Source organism: Bombus impatiens, unplaced genomic scaffold (genome assembly GCF_000188095.3).
Source record: "Bombus impatiens unplaced genomic scaffold, BIMP_2.2 scf_0478, whole genome shotgun sequence".
In the NCBI taxonomy this organism is placed as follows: Eukaryota; Metazoa; Arthropoda; class Insecta; order Hymenoptera; family Apidae; genus Bombus; species Bombus impatiens.
The window spans coordinates 622,116-634,035 of NT_176897.1; the positions used below are offsets into that span (position 1 = coordinate 622,116).

Consider the following 11,920-nt stretch of genomic DNA (forward strand, 5'->3'; position numbering starts at 1 on the left):
ACATTAGTAAGCTTCTGCATTGTAAACAGCAATTAGTTTCAAGAATTTAAGATAAGATTGTTTTTGTTGTTGCTATTTATGTTTGTTTATTGTATAGTTATTATATACATTACATACTTAAATATCATGTAAAATACAAAATCAAAAATGCTTAAATATAAAATTTACTATTACTGTTATTATATATATACATAACATTAACTTATATAATATTAATTATTAATTATTGATAATACAGTTCTAAATTCATGCCATCATGAATTTCATCTGAATTGTTATGTTAAGAAAAATGCTATATTGTTAATAATTATCTTCTGTGAAAATATATTTTGTTTGAAAGGATACAATCTTGTAATTTTATGTGATCCTTAAATATAGTATACCACTTTTTTAAAACTATCTTTTCCCAATGAGTTCCAGTTTGGGCTGCTATTAATTTTTTTAAATCCCCTATTGTATCATCTGGATTGCATTTAACTCTAACTTTTTTACCAAGACGATCATTACATGTTATTTCTAGCATTTTTTACCTTGAAATAAATAATTATTCAAAAGGTATTGTATTTATATGTATATTAATAATAAATATAAAAAATAAATACATCCAATTACAATTTTAAAAACTAATTTTTGATTAATATCAATGAATATATATTCACATTAATAAAAGCGAGATCTCTTTAAAATCTAAATAAATATATGAATCTAATAATAGGATAAAACATAAGCTTTAAATGCAACTTAAATTAATTTCGTTTATCAAACCAATATTCAGAAAAGAAAATTTGCATTTTGCATTTTTATCATAAAAATTTTGATTCTATACAAGATACAGCCATGAAGGTTATGAAATGAAATATCAATAACGACAAATGTACAAAATACTTAGCTTTAAGATTTTCCACATTCAGTTCTGTATCACGTATCACTTTATAAAAAGTATCTTTTATATGTAATCGATAGTATTTCTTATTTACAAATAAATATTAATATGATATCTACTTACGGTATATTACAACGTTACTAGAACCAGAGAGGAAATTTTATTGGCGTGTATTTCTACTAAAACGAAATACTCCTGTAACGCTGGCAGGTGAACTTGATTGTCATATGAATCCGCCCTTAATATATTTAATGACCATATACGTTGTTTACCTCTCCGATATGATGCTGATATGATGCTCCGATATTTATATCCGATCCGAGCAGAGCCCGTAATAGTCTCACTAATAAGTAATAAATATTACTTGACGACCACGAGCAAAAACGTTTGCATATTGTTATTGTTATTGTTAACTTTAATCGACGCAACGTCGACGCTCGTCCATGAATATGCAGAGGATGTCGACTATAACCGACACTTGTACCGTGTTTGTACCGAAGAGGTTAAGTGGCTCCCCGTAGAGTAAATGTTAAGAATGTTTTATGTCGCAATCTAGTAGCGGTAAATATGAATTGTACGGTAGTGTAGTCGAGACAATGAACAAAAGAAGTTCGATAATAAATTTATTGATTATTACTGATAACTACTTGTAATCATTCGTTAATCTGCATATTATGCAGATTACTTTCTTTACCATAAGCACTTGTAAAGACAAATCAGATCTATATCTATTAACATAAATTATTAACAACCTTCTCGATTGGATATGAAATAAATCGCATTTTATCATGTAAAATCGAAAATATGTGTAAATCAAACAACGTAAAGAGAGTTTTATCGTTGAGCAAGGGGTCAAATCCCGATAATTGTAAAAATGTTAAAATCTTCTTAATTTGTAATTAATTATTTAAATATACATTGTTCTAAAGATTCCGCATAGAAGTTCATTAATTTTTAAATAATTCAATAGTTTCGATTCTATTTAAGAACCACAAAATAAATTTACAAAACGCGAATGAAATGTCTCTGTACTTCATGAGCAAACAACCCAGCCCAAAACTGCCAAAATCCCTAAGCAGCCACTCAATACATACTTCGATTGAACTTGCTCGTAAATGGATTTCTAAATTATTATATTACGTTTTGTATATGTCAACAGTCAGTGTTACAAAACTCAAAATGTTAACAAAAGGGAGAAATTAACACGGATATCTTACCACTTTTAATAATAACTAGCACATTTCTTGCAATAAGTTACTCTAGATTCTGATCCTGAAGAAAAATATAGATACAAAAGAGAATACATTCACGTAGGTATTCTTGATAATTTTCTGCCTTGCTATTACCGAATTTATATTCAACGATGGCGGATGCATCAGATCTTCCCGGCGCTTCTTCCAGTCAAAAAATGTCATCAAAGCTTTTAAGGCAAAAAGCTCAGGAATTTTTAACTTCGAGAAAACGAGCAAATAATTTAGTAGATATAATTTCTCAATGGGATGTAAGTACGAATTCTAAAATTGTTTCAAATTGATGAATGTATCAACTTTTTAAGGTTATGTCATTTATTAAAATTCCTGATCACTCTATCAGGAATCCACTTCGTCCTGCCTGCTCACAATAGAAACAATATTCGTTGAAGTCCTAAAAAGAGGTGATATGTATTTGGAACGTACGATATCCCTTACTATTTCAGGTATCCTCAAATAGTTTAGTATTTTCTACTGTTTGGCAATATTTGACATTATACAATACATCTCTGAATTTCTTGATAAGAATTGTAAATTCTTATGTATTAATACTTTGTGAAAATACATTTTTGGACACAAAGTATAAGCATAAAGATAGAAGATACATGTTTATTTTTTAATTTTGTATGTGCCTGAAAACTTGAAATAGCTTTTCCATAAGATTTCTGAAACAGAGCCAAGCCCTGAAGCAAGATATGTCAACTGGTTGAGGAATTGTTATGAAGAAATATGGGAAAAGATACTTACATCAATGGAAAAATGTCGACCTGGCATTCAACTACAAGCTCTCACTACTGCTATAAAACTGATGGCTGAAGAAGGTAAAAATCCATTGGAACCAATTGGCAACTTGGGATATTATTTTCCACTTCATCGGTTAAAGCCCATTTTGATGAAATTACTTTCACCGGAGGAGGACAATGCCAGTTTAATATGTAGATTTCAAGAAATTATAGAATATCCTGATGCTCTTTACTATACATGGAAATGTCTTCCATCTCTTACCCCAAAAAGACAGCCACATGAAGTTTATATTAAAAATTTGTTGGAACTTATACATAAATTATCATTGCCAAAAGAAATTGAAGGTATAAATTAAATAGATTAAATATGATTTTACCACTTCTTTTAACATTAATATCTAACTTAAATTTTAATCATGTTTCAGAAAATGAGATGTGTGAAAATAAGAATTTATTGTGTAAACCACAGCAAGGTAATAGATATATTTTCTATAGTCTTTTCTTGTATTTAAGCTAATTATAATTTTTTATATATTCATATCTTTTTTTTTAGCTACTAAAAATTTTATATGGGATCAAGCTGGAGCAAGACGTGCATTGAATAAAGTCTGGGCTTGTGTCATGCATTGGGAATTGACACCACAGTTACATAAACAATTATTAATAGTTCTTTTAGAGAGAGTAATGCCACATTTAGAAAAACCTGTTTTACTAACAGATTTTCTTATGGATTCATTAGATGCAGATGGGCCTATTGGCTTACTTGCATTACAAGGTGTATTTTTACTAGTTACCAAACATAATTTGGAATATCCTAATATTTTTACCAAGCTTTATTCTATGTTTGAACCAGAGATCTTTCATACAAAATACAAAGCACGTTTGTTTTATTTGTCCGATCTTTTCCTCAGTTCAACGTAAGTGCTCAAACTGTATGATATTTTTGTATGTTATATAAAAATTACCACATACTTTTTTATTTTTAGACACTTGCCGGAAGCATTAGTTGCTGCTTTCGCAAAAAGACTTGCGCGTTTAACTCTTGTAGCACCACCTGAAGATATTCTTATTATCTTATTGTTTGTTGGGAATCTTTTACTTAGGCATCCTGGCTTGAAACGTCTCATTGATCATCCACAAGGAGGAGAGGTTTCGTCAGAAGAAAATAATGGTGCTGGAGACCCATTTTTAATGGAAGAACGAGATCCTTTATTAAGTAACGCACTCCTTAGTAGTCTTTGGGAAATTAAAGCCTTACAGTGGCATATAGTACCAAGTATTGCTAGTGCTGCACGTTTCATTCGTGAACCCCTCCCTTCTGTAGAGTATGATATGGCATCAGCTTTAGAACGTACTGGAGGACATTTATTCGATAGTGAGTTAAAAAATAAGGTTAAAGATATAATGCTAACGTTCGAAAGACCCAATTCAATGTCATTACCAAAAGGTGAAAGATTATTGCAATATTGGCAATTAACAACAATGCACTGACTGACAATATTAAAATTGTATTGTGCAATATGCATCTTTATCAAGAACGGAACTGTTTTTTCAATGAAAACGCAAAAAAAGAATGATGCTGAACTTCCTGCGTTTTTTTATACGTTAAAAAATGTAGTATGAGATATTGCATACTTTTGTATTATTTAAAGTCTAAAAGTAATTGCAATGGAATTGATTCAAAATACATTATTTCACGAGCAACATGTAGATATGTATTTTTAGATTTCCAACCATGCAGCTATTTAGCACAATAGATACCATTTTTGTTAAATAAAGTCATTTGTATGCATGAATGTGTGATAATAAAATGAAAGATATTTTAATTTAATAGATCACTCGTGTTTTATTTATAACGTATTGTCTACTTAATATATATCATATAGGTAAACATAAGTGGACTTCATAATAAAATCGTATCATGATACAATCTTATATTTTTAACAAGTATTTAAGTATTTAACAAGTATTGAAATAATCCCATACTTAACTATGATACATTTAAATAAGCGCTCCACGTATTATTATCGATTATTATGTATAAAAATATCTATGTACATAAATAGTAGTATTTAATCTGAATACTTTCATATAAATCTTCTATTCTCCAAAATCTGAAAGAAAAATACAAAATTTATATGAAAAAAAGTTATTTTTCTTATCATACATACAATGTATTATATAAAAACTACTACAAACCCATGTCAATTGTCGCCATTCATCTTCACTTAATGTATGCTTTATCTTCACTAAAATATTTGCTGGAATCTCGGGAACTGTAGCTGATATATGTTCTTTAGTGGGTATATACTCCACTTGCAAAAGCTCAGCTACCGTTGGTCGTGCTTTTGGATCATGTTGTAGACATTTACGCATTACATCAATTAAGATTGGTGGCGACGGCATAACTTTATTAGCATCTTCTGATTGCAAAGTTGTAGGAAAAGGAATGTTTAACTTCGGATTAGTTATTGCGTTCACTTTAGCCCATTGTGAACGAATATGATGAAACGGAGTATGACCATATACTAAACTATACAAAATACATCCTAAAGACCACACATCTGACTTAAAACTTATCTACAAAATAAATATATTTGTTTTATTATCTTTTAGGTTCCGATTTTGATTATATCTAAAAAGTCATCTTCATACTTTATATTTAACATTCTGTGAGGGAGAATCTGAATTTCCACCAATATCCATTAGGGCTTCAGGGCTAATATAATTCAAAGTTCCAATTGGACAGTTTTTCACAACAGATGTCATATCAGCATTCATACTAGAAGCAATTCCAAAATCTATAAGTTTTAATCGTCCCCGTACTAACAAAAAATTTGCTGGTTTCAAATCTGAATGAATTACTCCTAAAAATGTATATATGTAAAATATAATCTATTACATAAAAAATTATATAATAAATAAGTGATTATCCCATAGTAAGATATTTACCATTTTCATGTATATGCTTAACGGCTGTCAACATTTCTGTCCAATAATATAAAATCATTGTAAGAGGAATCTGTTTTTCTTGTGACATAGTTTTCAAAAGACGACTGAGATCAGTGTCTCCCATTTCCATTACTACATAGACCATAGGATACTTAATTTCACTAAAATGAGAAACTTGAATGTAAATGTCAGTATATGTAATATGTACAATATATATTTTTGTAAAATAAGTTCTTACTAATCAAACATTTTAACAATACATGGTGCTTGTAATTTATGTAACATTGAAATTTCTTCTAAGCAACCTTGTGCAGAGTCCTTGTCCATACGATTAAGATTAACACATTTAATAGCACACAACTGAAGAGAAGATAAATCTTGTACTCTCAAAACCTCTCCACTCATACCTTGACCAAGTACACCCAAAATTAAATACTCTTTTCCTTTAACAAAAAGAGTTCTAGTTTGCCTAGATTTAGGAACATTAGATGGGATTGAGAATTGTACATTTGATGGTTTATCTACAATTTTATTTAAGTCTTGTTGTTGGTTTTGATTATTGACTTCTGAATGCTGATTCTGAGGATAATTGCACATTGATTTCAAGATATCTTTATTGTCTTTAATACAAGATGGAGCCTGTTTATTATTTGGTATTTTATTTACTGTTTCTTTATCCAGCAATGTATTATTTTTATTTGGATGTTTGTTTTCTTTTAATTCTTCGTTAACATCTGATTCTAGATGTACATTTTCTGATGTCTCAGATATTTGCTTTGGCAAATCTGTTTTATATAAATTTTTACATAACGATTTTTCTTGAATTTTAGGTGTTACTTCATTTACTTTAGGAAGTTGAGATCCTTGTAATAAATGTCTACTGAAAGCATCATTTTGTACCAAACTTCCTGTATCTGATAAAGGTCTTCTTACCTTACCTTCTGTATCCAAATATCTATAATTAAATAATACATATTTAAATAAAAGAAATTAATAATAACTATGTAAATTATTTACATTGCATTATATACATATATATATATATACCTTGGAGTTTCATGTTTTCCTATGCTTGATGTAAAATAATAAGAATTTTTTGGAGTTTGCATAGAATCTTTAAAATTAACACTTTTATTCTGTAATGGAGTTTGTTTTATGTTATTTAGAGACCAATGAGATAAGATTGTAGCTGGTGTTAACCCATGATTCTTAGATACATCAGATACTTTGTTTTGTGGTGTTTGTGTAATATTTCTACGAGAGAAACATGGGTCTGGGCGTGTAGAATTAATTGGCACATGTTTTAAAGGAGTTTGTAATATCCACTGATCGTTAGAATTTATATATGTTCCTGTATCTGATATTAATGTTTTACTTGTGGAAGCAATGTTTTCACTATGAGCTTTTTCTTCATTTATTATGGAACTTGATTCTATTGTTACTTTCTTACTACTTGTATTCTGCAAATTATCCACTCCAGACTGTGATATACTTTCAAAATATTGAGATGCACAAGTAATAGATTCCCTTCTACTGTTCATTTTGGAAATACTCTGTTGGTCTAAAAGTTGGTCCTGATTTAATTCTCCTTTATTATCTATATTAGTAATATATTTATTTTTGTGTTCAGTTTGTGAAAGCTTTTCTTGTGCATGATTTTCAATACTTAATTGCATCTGGTTTGATTGTTCACACTTTACACTTCTTTCAATTACATCATGTTCATGTTCGTGAAATGTTAATTTATTTTCAGGCTTAGATTCTACATTGTTAATTAACACATATTCTTCAGGTTTTGAAGAAACAATTATCTCTGAAACCTTACAACTTCCATCTAACTCATTACATGTTGTATTAAATAAAGATAATGACTTATTCAATTCATCTTCAACATGATCATCCTGTGGTAGAGGTTGAGGATCATCAGAATCTGATTCATTATCAGAGTCTTGTGGTCTATCTTCGCTTTCATCATCATCACTTTCACAAAAATGCAATAACTCTTTCACACGTATTGGTTGAAATTTTGGTCGTGAAATGGTATGATTTTGATAATCCATACTATTCAACATGCATCTATTATGCTGACAGATCTGATATTAAAAAAATACTGTAATTAATATACACTAATAGAAAAAGAATAATAAACATGTAAATATATGTACAGTATAATATTACTTCAGAATATTAAAATTTATTAAAACTATTAGACATCCAGAGCCTTTGATATATTTAAAAATTATCAAAATATCGTGAGGATTAAATAAAACAAAACATTTCGAACTATTTCCACTTTGTTGGCCTGAAAGCATTATCGTACCTATAATTATAAAAATCGCTTGAACCGTAACACTCAACAAACAGTTTTTGAATGCATTAATAAAAATGTGAGACACATTTCATTAAATATTATCAGAAACACTTAACTTTGAGAATATATTCATCAAAATGCATAATTGACTTTTGTGATTCTAAACTGTTTGGTTTGTATCATACTGGTTTTTCGTTTACGTCATGAAATTCAAACCTTAAATACAGCCGTTGATTGGTCGATGCTAACAGTGTTGCAATACGCAACATTCTACTTTTAGGGATATTTCACAAAATTGCATTAGCGCTTTTCACGTATATTAGTTCCAAATGTAACATTGATATTAAATATTAAAAGGTGTTTTTTTTTATTAAATTAATATAATAAAATTAACATAAAATAATGTTTTTTAATATTTTACATAATGACGTGTTACAGTATATTATGTTATATTACAATGATTTGTGTTTATACTTGAAAGAAAATTCAGTAATATAGAATAAATGACAGAGAAACAATGATTGATTTTAACGTAAAATACAATTCATTTACTAATACATATTCTCTGAACATTATAAATGCTTACATCTTACGAGAAAATTTCACTTCACCGAAATTTTAAAAATTAATTATTTTGGAATTTTATGTTTTACAATGAAGTTTAAATTTTTATCTAATTGTTAAAGTAGATTAAATGTACAATATTGAGGATCGATAATGAAAAAATGCGAGAATGTACTTATTTAAGATATCCAAAATATATAATAAAATGTACCTTGTATGTATCTTACTTTTAAATAATTTTAATTTAGTTTAACTATATTTGTTTAAAAAATTACTGTTTAAAAATACATAACTTATTTGGTTTAATACATAAATAACAATTTTGAACACTTATAATAATTGTAATAAAAAAATTGTATTAATCATTTTATTTTACTATATTAAAATATGCACTGTTTATGTTAAATATATATCATATTCAGAAAATTTCTGAGATTTTGTTTCTGGCCACTAAATCTTGCATATAATACGTTTTCGAAGAATTGCGATAGAAAACAAGATTTTATAGAATAATATACAGTCTTTACTTTTAAATTTGCTTTATACCTTATTTATCTGTGAGCTTAATATTTATTAAGATAAATCATGTATAAATAAATTGCTTTTTTAAGCAGCTTAATTAATATTTAAATTAAATTATATTTAACAAATTTTCAATTTATATAATTATCGTTTTTCTTGCTTAAAGAAACAATCGATATCCGCTGCTACCTGCTCCTGTACTTCGAGATCGGTCTTGTGTTTTAAACACTAGTAGGTAGCAATTACGGAGATGTAAAACATTTAAACAGATACACTTTATCATAATTCTCATCTGCATCCTTACTCCCTAGTAATTATTTTAAGTATGTATTTCATTTTTGTTGTTTCAATCGACCAGAATTGATATAACCATAAAAGTATGATTTTTGATACGAAAGAAAATTGTTACTAAAGCTGAAATAAAAATGAACATGGCGCTTGGTGAACATTGATAGTTTGGTACATCGCTCTTAATCTTTTCGGTACGCTATAAATACCGTGGAAAAATCCGAAAAGTTAGAGTGTCGCATTCAAACTTTAAATTACAGAATGATTAAACAAAACGATTAGTATTTCAGCGCCCTGCTAAGATGTGTAAAGATCAATATAAAAAATAATATTTTATTTAATCCTTAGGGACGAAATTAGGAATTGTATTTTGAGTAATGAAAAAATGTTCTAGACTATGTTGCAATGTTCTTAACGTTTTCCATTATTATAATTAACAGCTCGCAATGGTGCTTTAAACGTTGATGCAGACTGTTGTTGAAACTGATATGCTAGAGGATGAATTTTAAAGCCATATAACCTGTAAAAATATTATTTTACGTAATTTTAACAAAATTATATATTTGGTATTAAAATTCAAACAAATTTTTATACACATTTGCAAAAATGTTTTAAAATGGAAATCAGTTTTATTTCAACTTACCTAGGTACAAATTGATTTGTTGGACGTTTAGGTCTATATTCTGGATGAACCATAAAAAGCATGTGGGGAAACCCTGTTCCAAAATATGCTCCATCAGTATGATGATGTCGAGAGCTTTTGGGTGTATAAACATCCATACACTTTGGACAATAACTTTTAACCATTGCTTCTCCAGGAACATCACTAAGACCCAGAGGCAACATAGGTTGGGATTCACAATATACACGTGGGCAATGACCAAAGTCTCCAGCTTGATATTTTTCAATCATTTGAGCAATGCCACGATTAGTGAGAATGTAACGTGCATGAATCAGTCCATAAAGAAGCTCTGCTGCTTGTTCAATTAATTCAGACTGATTTGGATGGCCATCCAATTCATCATCTACAGGATAAAAACAAGCTTAAAAGTACTTTGATATTTTCTGGCATGGTGTAAATAATATATTTACCAGGTTCAAGATCAAGTATCATATCTAATGCTTGCCTATAATGTGGTACTTGCTCATTTAATCCAGTTAAATTAAACTTGTCCTGAATATAGTCCTCGTCGACCTATAAGAAGATTGTATTAACAATTCTATATAATATAAAATATAATTGCCAAATCATTGAATTTTGAAATGTAAATATTATCAAATATTGTACAAAAATAAAAATTTATATGGAATTGTGATACAGACATGGAATTTGTTTTGAACAATCAACAACTTTAAAACTTTTAACCTCAAAAATGTGAACTAGGTCAAGATATATACAATTAAAATGAAATATTATGACAAAAAAAGTACTTACCTCACAAAAAAATTCATTGCCTCTAAGATTGCAAAACCACGAAATCCAGGATACCTCCTCAGAACTGCTCATTTTCCTATGAATAAAAAAAATGAAAGAAATATTTTTCCTATCAGCCTACGAAGTAGAAGAGATCACCGCGTTAAAGGAGCGCAGGATTCGTATATAATGCGTAAAGGTACGTGCGCAAAAAAGTTCTCAGATCTCCGTATATTATCCACACGTACATACGACGTCAGTACTTAGTGCACGCCTGGCAATTGGTTAGAAAGGCGCCAACGAAAGGCTAGGTATGGGGAGATCAGGGTGAGGGGAGCAAATGGAGTTTTCACTTTACTAGGCAAGATGCTCGACGTTACAGCCTATCCGGCGGTTCACCTACGTTTCCGTGGTCATTGCTGCTTCGTCAACTGATTTTCAAACACGATGTACAGTCCGACACGGCCAGGAAGCACATTACTCGAGAAAAAACCTTGTAGGACGAATGAAAACCCAAAAATAAACAGCCTTTACGGCTTACCTTTTGGTGCTTTGATTAGCCACGCTTGCTCGTCCCAACGATGTAGATAGCGCTGCCGTACTTTATTCTATCCGCCACCTTCCGGCTTCTTTTCAGAAATTCTTCTTTTATTTAAACCTTTCTAATTAGAACCTTACTTTTTATATAAAGATACTGAAATTTTACTACCTGTTGAATGAACGTTAATATTTATAATAATTATTTTAGTCAAATTTTTATATTTTCATAAACAATTTTTTCTCTACTTCATTGACCAATGAACGATCAATGTATTTCCAATACACTACTTCAGCCGCAAATTTCCTACGCTTTATTTAACTGACACTCAATTAAATAGAGTATAAGCGTTAAACCACGCCATTTTTCTGCTCTTCCTTTGGTTCCGATAAGAACTTTGTCCACAATCAAAAAGATTTTAAACCGATACGCATATTATATTAGTATCACGTGAC

The 11,920-nt window shown here is 29.3% G+C and overlaps 4 protein-coding genes and 1 long non-coding RNA gene across 14 annotated transcripts; 1 reads left to right on the top strand and 4 right to left on the bottom strand.

Moving 5' to 3' along the window:
- Positions 1-75: 75 nt before the first annotated feature.
- Positions 76-1,175, bottom strand: LOC100749769 (ubiquitin-like protein 5). The gene is made up of 3 exons (XM_003490842.4): positions 1,007-1,175; positions 346-530; positions 76-267 (listed from the first exon to the last, which is right to left on the bottom strand). Exons 2-3 carry the CDS (start codon positions 521-523, stop codon positions 224-226), a joined length of 222 nt encoding a protein of 73 aa, XP_003490890.1. The 5' UTR covers positions 524-530; positions 1,007-1,175; the 3' UTR covers positions 76-223.
- Positions 1,176-1,246: 71 nt separating this feature from the next.
- Positions 1,247-1,880, bottom strand: LOC117151852. Its single transcript, XR_004461994.1, has 2 exons — positions 1,521-1,880; positions 1,247-1,435 (listed from the first exon to the last, which is right to left on the bottom strand). It is a non-coding gene; the product is annotated as an uncharacterized LOC117151852 (long non-coding RNA).
- Positions 1,881-2,047: 167 nt separating this feature from the next.
- Positions 2,048-4,711, top strand: LOC100750009 (nucleolar complex protein 4 homolog B). Of its 3 annotated transcripts, XM_012387483.3 has the most exons (7): positions 2,048-2,193; positions 2,263-2,384; positions 2,477-2,579; positions 2,808-3,221; positions 3,302-3,349; positions 3,430-3,793; positions 3,863-4,711. In XM_012387483.3, the coding sequence occupies exons 2-7, from the start codon at positions 2,292-2,294 to the stop codon at positions 4,365-4,367; spliced, it is 1,527 nt and encodes a 508-aa protein (XP_012242906.1). In that variant the 5' UTR covers positions 2,048-2,193; positions 2,263-2,291; the 3' UTR covers positions 4,368-4,711. The 3 variants fall into 3 exon arrangements, with proteins under 3 accessions (XP_012242906.1, XP_003490892.1, XP_012242907.1); XM_003490844.4 differs by lacking the exon at positions 2,048-2,193 and having other exon boundaries at positions 2,213-2,384; XM_012387484.3 differs by lacking the exon at positions 2,048-2,193 and having other exon boundaries at positions 2,237-2,384; positions 2,439-2,579.
- Positions 4,712-4,731: 20 nt separating this feature from the next.
- LOC100749889 (dual specificity protein kinase TTK) lies at positions 4,732-8,526 on the bottom strand. 4 transcript variants are annotated; one of them, XM_003490843.4, is made up of 7 exons: positions 8,149-8,526; positions 6,876-7,921; positions 6,067-6,783; positions 5,829-5,989; positions 5,532-5,743; positions 5,076-5,456; positions 4,732-4,990 (listed from the first exon to the last, which is right to left on the bottom strand). In XM_003490843.4, exons 2-7 carry the CDS (start codon positions 7,898-7,900, stop codon positions 4,964-4,966), a joined length of 2,523 nt encoding a protein of 840 aa, XP_003490891.1. In that variant the 5' UTR covers positions 7,901-7,921; positions 8,149-8,526; the 3' UTR covers positions 4,732-4,963. The 4 variants fall into 4 exon arrangements, with proteins under 4 accessions (XP_003490891.1, XP_012242901.1, XP_012242902.1 ...); XM_012387478.3 differs by having other exon boundaries at positions 8,007-8,526; XM_012387479.3 differs by having other exon boundaries at positions 7,994-8,526.
- Positions 8,527-9,208: 682 nt separating this feature from the next.
- LOC100750200 (casein kinase II subunit beta) lies at positions 9,209-11,636 on the bottom strand. Of its 5 annotated transcripts, none has more exons than XM_012387488.3 (5): positions 11,469-11,636; positions 10,949-11,024; positions 10,606-10,708; positions 10,157-10,556; positions 9,209-10,033 (listed from the first exon to the last, which is right to left on the bottom strand). In XM_012387488.3, the coding sequence occupies exons 2-5, from the start codon at positions 11,018-11,020 to the stop codon at positions 9,925-9,927; spliced, it is 684 nt and encodes a 227-aa protein (XP_012242911.1). In that variant the 5' UTR covers positions 11,021-11,024; positions 11,469-11,636; the 3' UTR covers positions 9,209-9,924. The 5 variants fall into 5 exon arrangements, with proteins under 5 accessions (XP_012242911.1, XP_003490894.1, XP_012242913.1 ...); XM_003490846.4 differs by having other exon boundaries at positions 10,157-10,538; positions 11,331-11,610; XM_012387490.3 differs by having other exon boundaries at positions 10,157-10,538; positions 11,469-11,607.
- Positions 11,637-11,920: the final 284 nt, after the last annotated feature.